The 17,905-nt window shown below is 41.4% G+C and overlaps 2 protein-coding genes across 4 annotated transcripts in view; one reads left to right on the top strand and one right to left on the bottom strand.

Moving 5' to 3' along the window:
* Positions 1-353: 353 nt before the first annotated feature.
* C1H12orf45 (chromosome 1 C12orf45 homolog) lies at positions 354-12,212 on the top strand. Its single transcript, XM_034778413.1, has 4 exons — positions 354-501; positions 2,893-2,979; positions 4,823-4,959; positions 11,149-12,212. The coding sequence occupies exons 1-4, from the start codon at positions 396-398 to the stop codon at positions 11,332-11,334; spliced, it is 516 nt and encodes a 171-aa protein (XP_034634304.1). The 5' UTR covers positions 354-395; the 3' UTR covers positions 11,335-12,212.
* A 1,527-nt stretch (positions 12,213-13,739) lies between these two features.
* The window catches only part of ALDH1L2 (aldehyde dehydrogenase 1 family member L2), a 64,834-nt gene continuing 60,668 nt past the window's right edge, over positions 13,740-17,905 (bottom strand). For all 3 annotated transcript variants that reach the window (XM_034778381.1, XM_034778400.1, XM_034778391.1), the window contains 2 exons: positions 17,352-17,551; positions 13,740-14,479 (listed from right to left, as the gene is read on the bottom strand). In XM_034778381.1, coding sequence (XP_034634272.1) covers positions 14,424-14,479; positions 17,352-17,551 — 256 coding nt within the window. In that variant the 3' untranslated portion in view covers positions 13,740-14,423. The remainder of the gene's footprint in view (positions 14,480-17,351; positions 17,552-17,905) is intronic.

The raw sequence follows: 17,905 nt of genomic DNA, 5'->3' as shown, positions 1-17,905 counted from the left end.
CCTTGGCAGGCCCCGGGCTGTAAAACAGGGGTGTACATGCTGGGGCCTCTCAGACTCTGGCCCTTCCCCCTGTGGCCGGGTCCTAGAGCTGGGGCTCCAGCCCCAGCCTGAATGTCTACACTGCAATTATCAGAGGGGTAGCCCGGCTGCTCCCTTGCCGTGTAGCCACACCCAGACAATCCCTCCCAGGGCTGAGTCTCCCACTGACGTCAAGGGACGCTTGGCCCCGCCTGGGCAGCGAGAGACTCCCGAGCGCTGGGGGCTGCCTCGCCCCGAGCTGCGCCGGCTCCTCCGGGCTCCAGGAGGCGCTGTGGCGCAGCCTGAGGCAGCTAGTCTGTGGCTAGAGCGGAGCCCCGTCGGCATCCGGATCCCCGACACCCCCTGCCCCCGCGCATATGGAAGGAAGCGGCGCGCGTAGGCCCGAGACCCCGATGGCGCTGAAGGAAGGTGCCGCGGGCGCCGCTGCCTCCAGGGAGCTGCTGTCCGTGGGGAGCGGAGGAGGTAGCCGGTCCTGAGCCGCCCCGTCCCCGGGCTGGGGAGGGAGCGAGCCTCCGGCTGCGGGCAAGAAGCGGGGCGGGGAGGCTGGGAAGCGGCGCCTGGCGGGAGGCGGTTTGCTCGCGCGCGCGGTCTGGTGTCGCTCCCACTTTTCAGCGATGGTGGCGACGAGCGGGCGGGTAACGCGGCCCGAGAGCAGCGCGCGCTGCCTGCGCGGCAGGTGGGGGGCCCGCCTCGCGCGGTAGCTGTTGCGCAAGCCGCGACCACGCGGCACCGCCCGGATTCAGCTTGACCGGCAGGCGGCCTCAGGGGTGGCGGGGGCCCAGCTTGTTGCGGGGGCGGAAGGTCTCGGTTTCCGCTCGCCCCCCCCCCCCCTCCCCCCATGAAACGCTCTCCGCTCCCTAGGCCGCCTGCACGTGCCCTGGAGAAGGCAAAGCACAGGCTCGCGCTGGCCCTTTCAGCAGCGTCCGCTGAGGCTCCGGGAAGCCGCTGAGCCCAGAACTGACCCGTCCTGACTAGAGCGGGGGGGGGGGCGAATAGTAAATTTCCTGCCAAATGCATTGTTTGGGGGGGCACCCAAACTAGTCACAAATGTTGGCCGAATTCGGAGCATAGTTTTGGCCGGAAATATAAAAAAAAAACTCTGAAAACAAAATTTTGGGCAGTGTTGAAATGGTTCGGTTTTGAACGTGTTAAAACCATCAAAAAGAACAGGAGTACTTGTGGCACCTTAGAGACTAACAAATTTATTAGCGCATAAGCTTTCGTGGACTACAGCCCACTTCTTCGGATGCATATAGAGTGGAATAAATATTGAGGAGATATATATACACACACATACAGAGAGCATAAACAGGTGGGAGTTGTATGCATCCGAAGAAGTGGGCTGTAGTCCACGAAAGCTTATGCTCTAATAAATTTGTTAGTCTCTAAGGTGCCACAAGTACTCCTATTCTTTTTGCGGATACAGACTAACACGGCTGCTACTTTAAAACCATCAGTATTTCCTAAATGAAATGTTGATTGGAATGAAGAGTTTTCTGGTTTTCATATTGGGAAGAAGAGCTGGGGGGAAAACAGTTTTCATAGAATTATAGAACTGGAAGGGACCTCGAGGGGTCATCTAGTCTAGTCCCCTGCACTCATGGCAGGACAAAGTATTATCTAGACCAGAGGGGGGCAAATTACAGCCTGTGGGCCACATCCGGCCCGCAGGACCCTTCCCACTGGCCCCTGAGCTCCTGCCGGGGAGCGGTGTCAGGACAGGCTTGCGGAGGAGCCAGCCCAACTCCCCCAGGCGGCAGCGTGGTGAGTTGGGTGGAGGGTAGCCTCTGACCCCTTCCCTTCTGCTCCCCTCCCTCCCTCGCAGTCACAGTTCCCCCAGCGCCTGGGCAGTGCATCTGTAGCTCCTGCGGGCGGCATAGCTATAGCGCCACCAGACCTGGTGCTCCAGGGCGAGGCAGTCAGGGGCTGTGGAACAGGGGGAGTTCCGGGGAGGCAGTCAAGGGGCCTGGACCCTGCTGCCAGGGACAGGGGCATAGTAAGCCAGGGCCCCCCTCCAGCCCCAGCATGCTTGGCCCCTAGCCCCAGCAGTCAAGCCCTGATAGGGAGTGAGTCCTGCCTGACTGCCAGGGAGAGTAGCCAAACGAGCAGGGGAAATGCACAGGGAAAGCATTGAGTCCCTCTTTCCCCCACCCCACAGGTAATGAGCAGGGAGGGTTGGATGGGGGTGGGGGTCCCGGGGGTGATAAACAGGGGGGATTGGATAGGGGACGAGTGTCCTGTGGGATTGGTCAGGGGGCAGAGAACAGGGGTGTTTGGATAGGATGCAAGAGTTCTGGGGGGTTGGATGGGGGTGGGGGTTCTGGGGGATGGATAGGAGGCAGGGGCCAGGCCACGCCTCACTGTTTGAGCCTCCCTAGCTTGTGGGATTTGATGAGATTCTCAGCCCAAGGCACTATGCAAATATATTATTTTAATGCAAAGGCTTATCTGTTAATCCCCACATATGTTCCAAAGGAGAACAAGTTAACTATACCTGGTATTACTGATGTAATGCTAAGTAAATAAGCGAAAAAATACTAAGGATGTACTGTAATGTCAGACCTTTAAAGGACAAAACTAGAAGGGACTGAATGTTTTCAAACTTCTGATAGGATAAAGAAATCATTCTAAAATAAACTTTTAAAGGTCTCATTTTAATTAGTGGTAAGTAATTCCCTTGAAATTGGTCATCCCGTTTGCTGTATTAAGAGTTGACTAGTTAAATTCTCCAACTAATGAAAACTTTCTTAAATTGTCTCTGTTTTCTGGTGCAAATCTTGTGAAATATCTAAATAAGGGAGCTAGTATCACATTGGTAAATAGTGAAATAACTGATGTAATTTTTCTTTGTAGGTATTCATGACACACTGTTGATTAACTCAAAACATGCCAGCAAAAAGGTCACAAATTTAGAGACAGTTAGGATACCAAGAAGTAACAGTAAGTGCATCTTTTCCTAAGGACTATGTTGATCACTGTTTGAGTTGCTTTGTGAGCTTGAAAAGCACATAACCATGACTACATCTAACGTTAATTTAGTTGACCACTGAAGCAGTTAGCATTTGAAAATCAATTAACAGAATAAGTTTTAAATAGTTTTAAACCTATTTTTGCTACTTGTGAATCTGCAAATTTCTCTGTTGCGGTTGCCGATATGGATGTTTCCCCCCTCTATTTATTGGAGCTTGATGCTAACTAGGCCTTTTTTACTCACCACATAAAATGGGCACAGTTCTCAGAATATTTCTAATGTAGTTAACTGACTCATCCTGCAGAGGGAGCACAAAGCATTAATTCCGCATAATTTTTTGTAAACATTTGGTGTTTTAGGGCCTAATGCTACAAACCCCCACTGGTGTCAGAGGGAGTATTTCAGTATGTAGAGGGCTTGCAAGATTGAACCTCTGGCGTTATATTTCCAAGTAGTGTAAAAATGGACTTCTAATATTGAAACTACTTTCTTAACCTCACTTTTTAAAAGAATACTGTCAAAATCAATAAGCCAGATTACTCATTTGTCTATTCAGTGATCTCATTGAATGGCTTCAGAGAAGGTATTTTTCTGCATTTGATCCATGTGCCTTGGCCCCTAATCAAAGACACAGAGTTAACTGGCACTGTTGTCTGATTGTGGTATAAAGTGACACATCTTCAGGATTTTTATTCTTTTCACAGAATACAAATTATTAGTGATTTCTCAGCCTTGGATTGTATTTGCTTAGTGTGCAAAGGGCGTCTACTTTTCATATAACCATTCTAATCTCTGTATTCAAAACCAATTTGCTAGTATAAAGTATTGGATGCTAGTATATCTTTTTAAAATAATCATTCCTTTTTAATAACCTTTCAACATTATCTTCAACGTGTAATTGAGATGATAAAGGAGGAAATATGGAGTTCTTTCTTTGACAGAACTTTATGGGGAGAGTCAGTGTGGCATAAAGTAGTAGTTTTTAAGGGACTTTACTGGAGTTGAATCAGAATAGTGCAGACTTACGACAAGAGAGGGAAAAGGCTATTTGAAAAAAGTGTGCAAGTATAATGTTAATCTGCAAGTGTAAGGGTAGACTCATCCATGAAGGGGATATGGCCATGACCCATCAAATAGCAAAGATGTCGCAACATTGGTGGGAAATCCCATGGAGCTTGGCAACATCCCTGCAAAAGGCCAGCTCCTCCATGCTGTTACCTACACTGCCTATCCACCTTGGCTGCCTTCTTGGCAGCATAACACACTTGGTAGAAAGCTGCTTCTGAGGTTGCTTTCTCCCATCAGCAGCACAGCTTTCTTGACAATTGTGCCATCACTGACCCCCCCCCCCTCCCCAAATCTTCTTTTGGACCCTGCCCCTTTGTTCCAAGAGAGGAGAAGGTAAGGTACAGTACTTCACAGGAACTAATATTGACGTGGAGCATCCTGAGTATTTCATTTTTTTTGGTGTGTGTTTAAAACAATAGAATTTTGCTATGAAGCATCTGTTGGACTCGCCTTATTTTAGTTTTTCAAAAAGGTCAAATAAAAGCCATGACATGACTCCCTTAGTGAACCATTTGGACTGATGCACAAGATCCATGATATTCTGCACTGTGTGTGCCCTGGAAAGTTGAGCAATCTGGTCAATAAAGTAGTAACTTTATTCCCCAAATGAATGGTTAAATATTGTAGACAACTTGAAAGTTCAAAATTAAAACAGTTAAATCCTGTGTTAATAAGATATTCATGTCTTTGTACTGCAAAATCTAAATATGCATATATGGTATAATCTCACTATTTCTACCTTAGTTTTGGACAGAGTTCAGAGCTTTCTACCGCAGATGGCCCTTGCAAACAATGAGCTAAGAAGAGAAATGGCAACCGCTCCAGCTCATCAGTTTGATATTGAAAATCTAGACAGCTGCCTTGAAAATATTATAGAAATGGTAAATATATTTCTTGTGTTTTGCTTTTGTAAAGTAAATTTAGTGCTGTGGTGTAAAACTCTTCACTCAGTTTTAGGATGGGTTTGTTTGAAAAATAAAGCTCCGAGTTTCCTCCTTTATATTCCTTTATAATTTTGATCTGAAACTAGCCTAAATTTAAAGCAAAGTATGCTACTTGCTCTTCATGACATAGTAATCTTGTCGATCACTGAAACTTGACAATAAACTACTTTATCTCGAGCAGTTTAAGCCCAGAATACGAGCTGCCTCTAAAGCTCTAATCCTGGCAATGAGTAATTTTTGTAATTACAGATAGTAATTTAAAGAGATTAAGTTTTTGTTTTCAAAATAATCTGACTTCTGATTAATCGTAATTTAAGATTGTATAGTAAGTAACAATAACAAGTGTTCTGTTATGTTTAAGGGACACTTTTAAGTACCGTATATACTCTTCATTAGCCCGTTCGTTTATAAGCCGACCCCCCCAAAATGGATAGGTAAAAATAGCAAAAACTGTATGACCCTTTCATAAAATGACCCTGTATTTCAGGGGTTGGAAAACTTTGGCTCCCGGCCCGTCAGGGTGAGCCACTGGCGGGTCGGGACGTTTTGTTTACTTGGAGCATCTGCAGACCTGGAGCCCCTCAGCTCCCCGTGGCTGCGGTTCGCCGTTCCCAGCCAATGGGAACTGCAGGAAGTGGCGTGCCACTTCACGCAGCTCCCGTTGGCTGGGAATGGCGAACCGCGGCCACGGGGAGCTGAGGGGCTCCATGCCTGCAGACGCTCCAAGTAAACAAAACCACAATGTATTAGATCAAGGATCGGCAACCTTTGGCACGCAGCCCACCAGGGTGCTTACCCTGGCGGGCTGCATGCCAACAGTTGCCAATCCCTGTATTATTCAATTCAATGATTCCATAGAGTTTAAAATCATCAATTTTGGTGTAGACCTGTTTATAAGCTGACCCACTCTCTTTGATGCGTCACATTTTTACCAAAAATATTCGGCTTATGAACAAGTATATACGGTAGTTTAAGGCCCAAAATCTAGGTCTCATATATGTCAAGTATAACAAAACTTAAAAATCTTAATTATGATCTTTCAAATTTTATTGGAAACTCTTGTATTTATTTCAACATCCCTCTCCAGTGTTTTAACTGAAATACTGCAGCATTATGCTAATGTCTTGGAACCCCAATGAGAAACTGATTATATCCAAAACATGAAAATAGCTGTCTGTTTTCATTATCTAGGGCTGAGACAATTGTGAAATGTAAATAGTGGAAGAGTGAATTAGATTCTGGAAATTGTTTTAAGAATCTAATGTGAAATTAGTAGAACAAGTAAAGAAGCTTTGGTTTTTTTGTTTGTTTTTGTTTTAAGTATTTGTCTGTTTTCAAATGTCTCTATGAAAAGCTTAATCATAGAGTTTAAGGCCAGAAGGGAGCACTAGATCATCTAGTCTGATCTCTTGTATATCACAGACCATCAACTTCACCCAGCACCCACACACTACACCCAACCATCGTAATGTTTGAAGTATTGCAACCCAAAGGAGATTATTAGCCTATTATGTGTCCCCCATACACACAATAGGAGGGACCAAGGTGCACCAGTTCTCGAGGCCCCCACAATGTCAGGGAAATGATTGAGATATACCCAGACAATCCTGGCAAGCGACCTGCACCCACAAAAAGTAGAGGAAGGAAACCCTCCTGCCCCCAGGTCACTGCCAATCTCATCTGGGGGAAATTCCTTCCTGACCCGACCTCACATATGACCATCAGCTAGACCCTGAACATGCAAGCAAGAACCAGCCAGCCAAGCACCTGAGAGAGAATACTTGGTGCTACCTCCAAGTCCTGGTTCACCCCTCTCGGTGTCCCATCTCCAGCCATGGCCATCCCTGATGCTTCAGAGGAAGGAGATTTAAAAAAAACCCTCCCAGAATACATTGTGGGGGGGGGGGGAATCCCTTCCTGACGTTTGCGGATGGCAGACTGAACCACCAACATGAGCTTCAGGAATTTAAGACTTAAACCAGAAGCGAGCCCCAGACCTGCTGGGTCCTGTCCCCTACCAGCACGAGCAATCCCATCATACAACCACACTCATAAATTTGCCCAGCTCTCACTCAAAACTAATCAATTTGTTTGCCCCCACAGCTCTAACTGCAAGGCTCTTCCAGAACCTCACTCCTCTGATAGTTACAAACCTTCTAATTTAAAGCCTAAATTTGTTAATGGCAAGTTTATATCCATTTGTTCTTGTGCCTACATCATCCTTTAGTTCAAATAGCTCTTCACCCTCCCTGGTATTTAGCCCCCTAATGCAGCAGTTCTCAACCATGGATCTGGGGGCTGCAAGCAGGTTTCAGGGGGGCCGCCAAGCTGGGCCGGCATTAGACTTGCTGGGACCCAGAGCAGAAAGCCGAAGCCCCGCCACCCGGGGCTGAAGCCTGAGCAATGTAGCTTCACGGGGCCCCTGTGGCATGAGGTCCCAGGCAATTGCCCTGCTTGCTACCCCCTTATGCTGGCCCTGGCTTTTCTATGCAGAAAACTAGTTATTGTGGCACAGGTGGGCAGTGGAGTTTTTTATAGCATGTTGCGGGGTGGGGAGAGGCGCTTCACAAAGAAAGGTTGAGAATCCCTGCACTAGTGTATGTGTAGAGCGCAACCATATCCCCTCTCAGCCTGCTTTTTGCTAGATTAAACAAACCAAACTCGTCCTCATTAGATAGGCCCTCCATTCCCCTGATGATTCTAGTAGATCTGTTTCTCTTCCAGTTTAAATTCATCTTTCTTGAACATGACTGACCAGAATTGTACACAACTCCAAATGAGGTCTTACCAGTGCCTTGTACAATGGCATTAATACTTCACTATCTACTGGAAAAGCCTCGCCCGATATATTCTAGGATCACAGTTGCCTTTTTCACAGTGCATCACATTGGTGGCTTATAGTCGTCCTGTGATCAACCCATACTCTCAGGTCTCTTTTCTCTGTCATTTCCAGTTGATAATCCCCCAGTTTGTAGCAGAAATTACTATTAGACCCTAAGTGCATGACCTTGCACTTAGTACTACTGAATTTCATCCCATTTCTGTTACTCCAGTCTTCAGGGTCATCCATATCTTTCTGTATAACATTTTAATAGCAATAAACAGAAAGCACATGTCAAAAGGTCTTATGGTTACAGTGCTTCTTGCAGTAATTCAATACATTTAATAAAAGTTCAGTTTCTTATGACTGATCTCACCATGCAGGTTGTATGTTTGTTTTGTTTTTTATGGGGGAGGGGGGGGTTGGACCTAGGATAACAGCTTTGGTTAGATGCAAATTTTTCGTACTTGTCAAAAATTTTATACAGCTTCACATCTTGAAATATGATCCCTTTTTTTTAGGGCTGTCAAGTGATTAAAACAATCGCGCGATTAAACAATAACAGAATACCATTTATTTAAATATTTTTGGATATTTTCTACTTTTTCAAATGTATTGATTTCAGTTACAACACAGAATACAAAGTGCACAGTGCTCACTTTATATTTGTTTTTGATTACAAGTAAAAAAAACAAATACACCTTATACAAGTACTGTAGTGCAATCTCTATCATGAAAGTCAAACTTTCAAATGTAGAATTATGTTAAAAAACAAAACAAACTTACATTCAAAAATAAGAGATTAGAGGAGCTTGGGTTGTTTAGTCTGACAAAGCAAAGGCTGAGGGGGGATATGATTGCTATCTTTAAATATATCAGAGGGATAAATACAAGGGAGGGAGAGGAATTATTCCAGCTTAGTACTAATGTGGACACGAGAACGAATGGATATAAACTGGCCGTGGGGAAGTTCAGGCTTGAAATTAGACGAAGGTTTCTGACCGTCAGAGGGGTGAAATATTGGAACGGCCTTCCGAGGGAAACGGTGGGGGCGACTGACCTGTCTGGTTTTAAGATTAAGTTAGATAAGTTTATGGAGGGAATGGTTTAATGGTAAAACATAGCCAAGGAAAACCAAACAATGGTACGTAAATAGCATAATGGCCAACAAGGGTCAGGCTAGAGATTCTTGCCTACGTGCTCGGGGTCTTACTGATCGCCATATTTGGGGTCGGGAAGGAATTTTCCTCCAGGGTAGATTGGCTGAGCCTCTGGAGGTTTTTCGCCTTCCTCCGCAGCATGGGGCAGGGATCACTAGCAGCAGGGTCTCTGCCGATTGAAGTCACTAAAACACAGGATTGGGGACTTCAACGGCAGAGTCCAGGGAAGGGTCTTGTGGCCTGCAGCATGCAGGGGGTCAGACCAGATGATCATAATGGTCCCTTCTGACCTTAAAGTCTATGAGTCTATAAAACACTATAAAATTTTAGAGCCTGCAAGTCCACTCACTCCCACTTCTTGCTCAGCCAATTGCTGAGACAAGCAAGTTTGTTTACATTTGCAGGAGATAATGCTGCCCACTTCTTGTTTACAATGTCACCTGAAAGTGAGAACAGGTGTTTTCATGGCACTGTTGTAGCCAGCGTCGCAAGATATTTATGTGCCTGAGGCACTAAAGATTTGTATGTCCCTTCACGCTTCAACCACCATTCCAGGGGATATGCGTCCATGCTGATGACTGGTTCTGCTCGATAACCATCCAAAGCAGTGTGGACCGATGCATGTTCATTTTCATTATCTGAGTCGGATGCCACCAGCCAGTGGTTGATTTTTCTTTTTTAGTCGTTCAGGTTCTGTAGTTTCCGCATCGGAGTGTTGCTCTGTTAAGACTTCTGAAAGTATGCTCCACACCTCGTGGAAGGCACTTCAGAGTCTTAAACCTTGGGTTGAGTGCTGTAGCTGTCTTTAGAAATCTCACATTGGTACCTTCTTTGTGTGTTGTGAAATCTGCAGTGGAAATGTTCTTAAAACGAATATGTGCTGGGTCATCATCCGAGACTGCTAGAACATAAAATATATGGCAGAATACAGGTAAAACAGAGCAGGGGATATACAATTCTCCCCCAAGGAGTTCAGTCACAAATTTAATTAACACTTTTTTTTGAGCGTCATCAGCATGGAAGCATGTACTCTGGAATGGTGGCCGAAGCATGATGGGGCATACAAATGTTTAGCATATCTGGTGCATAAATACCTTGCAATGCCAGCTGCATAAGTGCCATGCAAATGCCTGTTCTCAGTTTCTGGTGACATTGTAAATAAGAAGAGCATTATGAGCCTGTAAATGTAAACAAACTTGTTTGTCTTAGTGATTGGCTGAACAAGAAGTAAGACTGAGTGGACTTGTAGGCTCTGAAGTTTTCTTTGTTTTGGTTTTGAGTGCAGTTATGTAACAAAAAAATCTACATTTGAAAGTTGCACTTTCATGACAGATTGCACTACAGTACTCGTATGAAGTGAATTGAAAAATACTATTTCTTTATCATTTTTACGGTGCAAATATTTGTAATAAAAATATTCTTTGATTTCAATTAAAAAACAATACAGTATATATGAAAATATAGAAAAACATCCAAACTATTTAATAAATTTCAATTGGTATGCTATTGTTTAACTGCGCAATTAAAACTGTAATTAACTGCGATTCATTTGCGTTAATCGTGTGAGTTAACTGCGATTAATGGACAGCCCTAGTTTTTTGTTTAGAAAATATTCTGATTGTCTTGAATACTTATCAGTGGCACAGCTGTGACTGTGGATGACAACGTTAAACTGTTATGACATGAATTACATTAACAAAATATGAGAGAGCCCCCTGAAAATTATATTTTCAGACTTGGATTCTTGTCTGAAAAATCCAGCCTTTTGCTCCCTTCATTTCTCAGTTTAAACCAGAAGCCTTCACTTTAGACAAAGTGAATTCATCAATGTACCATTCTCTTTTTGCTTCATGTAAATTATTTAAAAACTATTACTTTATTACTGAGCTCTACAGGTGCTTAGAATGTATAAACTCATTTTTCATATTTAAACTTTCATGTTTATAGTGATCCCTAAAAAACTTGCAAATATTTCCAGTCTACTGAGGTCTACTGATTTTTTTTGCATAGCACATAATTGATGACTTTATGGTAAGGATGTTCATGTGTATTAAGGTCCTGGATTTTTTTTTTTAAACAAAAATCATAAAAGCAATATGTAGATATATGGGTTGTCCATTTTTTAAGAACTGTTGTTTCTTGCAGAATGTAGCCTTGGTTGAATTAAGTGGTTCTGACACGGATGAAGAAGAAATAATTTCAGGAGACAGCTCAGAATCTGAAGAGGACAGTTGTGCAACTGATGAAGTTACCATAGACACGATAAAACTTCCAAAACAAAAAGGAGAAAAAGGCAAAATAGAAATTTTGGACAGCAAAGTGAATGAGTAGATAGAACTATTTTCAGATTTCCATTTCTGAATGTATCATGTGTCCTGACTACTTTGAAGGCTTGACCCTTAGAAAACTAGCTAATTTCCAAGTGTGTGTCACCCGGAAACTGGCGAACTCCTAGTCACTTATGTCACTGGAAGTACTGTGTTTAGTAGGGTGGAGAGTTTCTTATGGCTGGGAGGAAAGCTGGAGCTCTTAGAACTAAGTCCAGACCTATCCCCCAAGCTATATAGAAATGAGTTGCATCAGGAGGTCAGGGTGGGGAAGAAACAGCATGAAACTTAGTAATTTGAGAGGCTGCACTGTAAAGCTTGGCAAGAAGTGTGAAGTTCTTGGCCTGTTGCGAGGTGAAGAACAGGTTACTAGGGTGTGGGGGTACGTACTTCAGGAGAGGAAAATAAGTAGATTGGAGGAAGACACAGCTTGTGTTTTGAGATGGGAATAAATATGCTAAGATACTAAAGTATTATATACTTGTCTTCACTAGCAAATACTAAAAATGACCACACTCAGTGCTTCAAGAGTTAAGTCAGGAAATATGCCTAATTTATTCTTGCCTCCTTAATTTTATAGGGAGCAATTTGGGCTATTTTACTGTATGTAGTTTAGTTGTGTTCTGCTTTTCAAATGATGTATTTGAATGTAACTTGTTTCTCAAAGAAACAGTATTTTATATAATAATGTTATATTACTGTATTGACTTCGCTACAGAAGATTGACTAGCAAGCTGCAGTTAAGCACAGGATTTAAAATCAATACTGTTTGGAACATTTGACCAAGATAATGATCAATACCATTTCCAGTCTTTGTTGAAGAGCATGTCCTCTTACCTTTCTTTATTAATAGGAAAAATAAAATCTTACTGGCATCAATTACTATTGTGATTCAATTTATGGGTTATTTTAGCTAAATTATTAGTCCAAAGCCGGTCCTTTGATGCATGTTGCTAGTAATCAATCTTTCTGAAAAGCAGCAGCACTTGGGATATGGGCTGTATAAGACACAGTGCTGAGGTGGTTAGTTTCTACTTATTAATTATGGTACATTAGAATTAAACTATTCAAACAGTTTTAAATCTGGAGGGAAACTGGCCTAAGATGCAACACTGGACTGCTAGTCTCACACATCACTTTAACATTGCTTCCCACTGGAAGGAGATTTAGACATGCCAGTTTTACTCAGCACAACTATTTAATGACCCATATCTATACACATTATTCCTTGTGTCTCTGGCTCCTAAATATCTGTCAACGGACAAAATCCAAAGCAGTTGGGGAACTAGTATGGTTGTCTGTTGAAGGTACTGTTTCTGTGGTAAATTAAACACTTTAAGGTACCTTTATTTGGATAGCCTGGATACTGTTTTTATACTAAGGTTTGTAGTATAGACTAATTTTACTCAATTGCATTTCAAATACACTTTGTCAACATGCAAAGTGAAGGAATTATGCAGTGATTTAATGGTACATTGCACAATGTGGATACAGCTTGTTTATAATGTCACACTTCATAAACCTTGCTTAATGGCTGTGTAAACTGTGTCCAGAACTGAATATTTAACTTTGTGAACCATGTTGATGTGCCTGATAAATTGAAGGTAAAAAATTGTCTTGTGGCTAGACCACTTTTACTACAAAAACATATTCCACATTAACTTGTCTAACATTGGGCTATTTAAGTAGGAAAATAATTACATAGAGCTAACATAAACAGATAATTTTGTTCTTGTGATACCAGCTAGAGATGAGCAAAAAAAATAGTTTTTTTCGTTTGGTAGCTGAACTGGAAAAAAACAACAAAATTGGTTCATTTCAAACTGACAATTTGTTTTTTCTTGCCAAAACAAAAAAATGTTGTTTGAATCAATTCTAATTGACACTTTGAAACACTTTGTTTAGACTTTAAATATTTTCTTTTAGAAGAAAAAAAGGGAAAAAAAACAAACCCAGCAGCAGCTATTTGCTAAATTTACACATGGCTTTGGTCTCACCAAAACTGTAGTTTTCAGGAAACTTACTGTTCACTGAAAAAACTTCACTGGGCTGTAATACCTGTTTTCAGAAGGTACATACATTTGGAACACTGTTCAGCTGATCTCACAAACTAATTAAAATATTGGCTGTAGCATGCTGTAGCTTTGTGGTACAGTAGTTTCTCTTAAAATGTTTCTTGAAGTACAGAATGTGCAAAGTTATGTTCATTATCTTGAAAAAACACTTGGTCATTATATCAGATATCCTTTCTATTTAGTACTTGACAAGTAAAAAATACAGTTAATATCTGACTTTATAGCATAGTAACTGCCTAATACCATAATCTTGCGTTAAATTCTCCTTGAGGTAAAGCGAGTGCATGTAATGTGAAATAATTATGCCACATACAATAATGATAGCAGACACATACACAGACACAGCTGGTTTAAATCTACTAATGTAACCACCATTCACAATCCCATACAAATTGCACATTTGCAAAAAGATAGAAAATATTTTCAGTAACTTCAGCTTAATATTCATAGTTTAACAAAGATCATAAGTGCACTTTCTTGCTTTTATTTACATTTTATGGCACTAAAGTTTCCAATACTGCTGAAAAGTCAGAGCTGTATACTTTTGTTGAAAAACTTGAACTGTTTTATAACAAAACTGTATAATGTGCATTTTAAAGTACAGTTTTAAGAGAATTTTAATGACTAAATGTATGTTAAAAGGTTTAAAATGATCATGTAAAATACATCTCTCATTAATAAAAAACTTAGGCACATCATGGGCCCAATCCTTGAGTCTTACATAAGCAATCTCCCATTGCCTGAGTTAAGAACAACTCGGAAGGTTTAGGTATGTGGACATTTAGATAAGTAAAGATCAAATTCTAGTTCCACTAAAGTAAGTTGCCGAATTCCTTGTGACTTTAGTGGGGCTAGAATTTGGTCCTTACAATTTTCCATGGATAAATACTATTTGCTTTTTGTTAGTGATACTACTTCAGAAAGTATATCCTGGGCATTGTATTAAGTGCTTAACAGAGTACTTAAAATTGAGGCTATCAGCAAGGGGGTTGTTTGGCAGTCAGGCTGAGCTGTTTCTTTAATACTCCACAGTTACAGCTTTAGTTCTGAGGTACTCATGAAGAGCTTCTTCACCTATGGAAGATCAAAATGTGAAGCAGTTATACCATCAGTTTAAAGGAATAGTCAGAAGACGTAGTTTTAACCACTTAACAGGAATTCTGAACTGTTGTTTGCTAAGTGCTTAGGTACTTCGCATTTGCATGTTCCAATAGTTTGTGGCCAAGGAATTACTTTTTTTTTCTTTTTTTTTTTTTAGACAAATAGACTGAGTATATTCTAAAATACCCCACGCTTATCCCATTGACTGTAAATTAAACTCTTTTTGAAGCTGAAAAAATCACTTTAGCAATAATACAATATATCATAATCTGATTACTGTCTATTATAGCACCAAAACACTGTCCTATCCACTTTAGAAGTTCCCCTGAAGAGCTTCTCCCCCCCCCACACACACACCCTCTCCCCAAGACAGTTTGGAGTTGCAGCTTTCCTAAGGTGCATTATAATGGGGCTTCTTCCTGTGAACATTTAGAGGTTGTATTCCCTTTGCACTTTACAAAGGTCCTTGGGAACTAAGTCAAGACCTCCTGTGGTGCACTTGGCTCTCTGACTGACATCTTACATTCTTGAGTTTTGCCTAAAGGTGAATGTTTCTGGAAAGTTTGACCAAAATTGTCTAGCTAGCCTTAGTGGGGAAATAGATTGCTTTATGCTTAAAAAAACAAAAAGGAAAAACTGACACCCCCACACATACCCTCTCAAAAATACCCCACAACAGCATCAAATTGACATGTCAGAGTTGTAAAAAAACCACCTCAAGCTTAATAATACCATTGTAAGTAGGATAGGTTATAGACATGAATTTTTTTTTTATTTGCAGGAGAGGGTAATTTATTTTATTTATTTATTTATTTATTGCTCAAAATATTTTCTGACATACTCCCTGGTGTATCCAATATAAATGTTATCTGCTATATAAACATCAACACCTTAATACAGACGCTCCCAGACTTACACAATCGTTCCGTTCCAGAAAGCCTTGCATAACTCAAATTTTGTGTAAGTTGGAAACTTATACCTGTACATTAGGCAAAAATTTCTGCAACTCGAAAAGCCTATTTCTGGCTTACAGAACTTTTTCCGTAAGTGCGAATTTGCGTTCGTCGGGTCTTGCATAACCCAGGGAGCGTCTGTACTTTGTGTTCTATGGCTATGTTTAAGTGAGATACTAAATAAACCAAAGTTGGGCTTTTAAATCCATATTTATTTAGGCACCTGCCTAGTTTTTCAAAAGTGCTCACTCAACCACTCCCACTGAGGTATTTTTGAAAATCCTCTATCTCCTTTAAAAGTCAAAAAGCTCAAGAAATTCAGAGTAATTAGATTTAGAAAGCTACATGATGTGTATGGAATAGTTTGGGAGAAATAGCCCCATAATATGTTGGCAAAAGTCAGTCTCAAAGATGTGAGAATGTTAATGGCAGTGAGAAGGTCATGTAGAGAAGTGTCATGTATGTGTATGTTAGGGGGACGAAAAAACACGAGTCAATGGAAACTCATATTGATACAAAGGGGGCCACTGTATGAACATATAGCCACATTACCTATAACTAGAGAGGGGTTTTTACTGAAAGATATGCGGGTGGGTAGGGTGCCCTGAAGGTGAATGGAAGCCAAAAGTAAGCTTCAGCACTAGTATGGGTCAGGGACACACAATTTAAGATCCTTGGGTAAATGGATTCTTAAGTCTGATTTCCTGTCTAGTGATTTTTTTAGTAATATTAGTCCTAATGTTAGTTTAACTACCTTCTTAACGTTATTATTGTGTGTTTAATTTGCCAAATAAAATCTGGTTTTGATTTTAAGCCAGTCTGAAATTAAGTAAGTTTTGAAAATGATAGGGGAGTTAATAACGGGGGACTGGAGGGAGACAGGAACTTCAGTGTATGCTTGGGTCTGGAAGAGACCACAGTCAATTTCCTTGAACTATGTCAAACAAGGGCTGGTGAGAACCAAACAACCAGAAAACCACTGACCAAAGATAATTCCCATGAAGGTTGTGATGCATTTGGAGCTGCCCACTGATGATTTATTATATGAATGCTGTTTGTTAGCCTGGTTATTGCATGTTTACTGCATGAGGGCTGTCTGGAACACAGGCAGGAAAGAGGGGATGGCTCCAGGTAGAAACCTATCAACTGACACCGAAGAGTCACTGACGGACAATGTCAGAATCATTAGGTCTAAAGACTGTTTGAAAGAGGAATACATTAATACTTTTAGTTCACACCAGTAGTGTCCACATGGGGTAGTTAGCAGTGCAGTGTAGTAGGTGAGCCATTAGACACAAGGACCTGCTGGGGGTGTTTAAAGACGTTAGGACTACACAGGTTACTATTAGGGGATGCTTTGCCTTTAGGTAAGGTAGACATGCAATGTAGACTATCTATTTTTATAATCCTTTTTCTCTAATAAACTTGTTCTCCAACTAAAATAAACACTTTGGTTAAGGAAGCCTGTCTGATTACTGTATGCTGCTGGTCACAAATGGAAGAATCGTAAGTGTCCAAATTCAGTTGGACCTGCTGGGTGAGCACAGTTGATACAAGGGGGATACTGTAAGCCAGAATCCGGTTGAAGACTAGAACTGCAAAATTCCACCCTGAGATAGGTAAAGGCATGAGGCCTGATACCTGAGAGGGTGCACTCAAACCAGCCGTGGGTCACAGAGATGCCATTAGCCCCCTAGCTGACAATGGTGTTATTTCTTACATTTTTCCTTGTTTTTTAAATGTAAAACTTGATCTATCAGGACTTTTATGGGCTTTTTTTCTCCTGTGATAGAAACTGGACAAGGCTTTAAAAAAAAAGGGGGGGGGGGGGTTTGAACCATCCGTGTATGTGTGTGTGGGGTAGGGGAGAGGGGTGAAACCAAACTACTTACCTAAATCTTTTCCGAAGCCAGATTGTTTGAATCCACCAAATGGTGCTGCCACATCAGTTTTGTTATATGTGTTAATGAAAACTGTTCCTGCTTCTAGATTTTCACTAACATACAGAGCTTTGCTTAGGTCTCTTGTGAAAACCCCTGAAGCTAAGCCATATTCTGTGTTGTTTGCACGTTTTAACACTCCATCGACATCCCTATAATAATAATAAAAATAAATCATTTGGCTTCACTGACAGTAAGAGAAACATAACAGAGACTCTGATGTAACAACCTTCTAGCTGCAGTGCAACAGCTTCTTTCCACACCCTTTTTCTTTCTAATCTCTGTTTAGCTGTTTTGAAAACATGACTGTTACGTACTAGTCTACTGTTCATCAGTCAGATATATGAAAATTCACATTACTGTCTCTAATTTATACAGTTTGTAAATTAGATTGCAGAATGCTTAAGATTTATACCAAAAAACCTCAAACAAAATATTGTATTATACATATCAGTTTTGTGCAGCTCCAGTGGAATTCAGGGAATGAAGAAGTACAAAAATGTTTG

This window comes from Trachemys scripta, chromosome 1 (genome assembly GCF_013100865.1).
Source record: "Trachemys scripta elegans isolate TJP31775 chromosome 1, CAS_Tse_1.0, whole genome shotgun sequence".
NCBI lineage: Eukaryota > Metazoa > Chordata > Testudines > Emydidae > Trachemys > Trachemys scripta.
This window is presented reverse-complemented; position numbering and strand designations above follow the sequence as displayed.

Coding starts and splice junctions, on each gene's coding strand:
- C1H12orf45 (XM_034778413.1), top strand. CDS start 396: ATGGAAGGAAGCGGCGCGCGTAGGCCCGAGACCCCGATGGCGCTGAAG. Junction 502..2,892: donor GTCCGTGGGGAGCGGAGGAG/GTAGCCGGTCCT, acceptor TTTTCTTTGTAG/GTATTCATGACACACTGTTG. Junction 4,960..11,148: donor TTGAAAATATTATAGAAATG/GTAAATATATTT, acceptor TGTTTCTTGCAG/AATGTAGCCTTGGTTGAATT.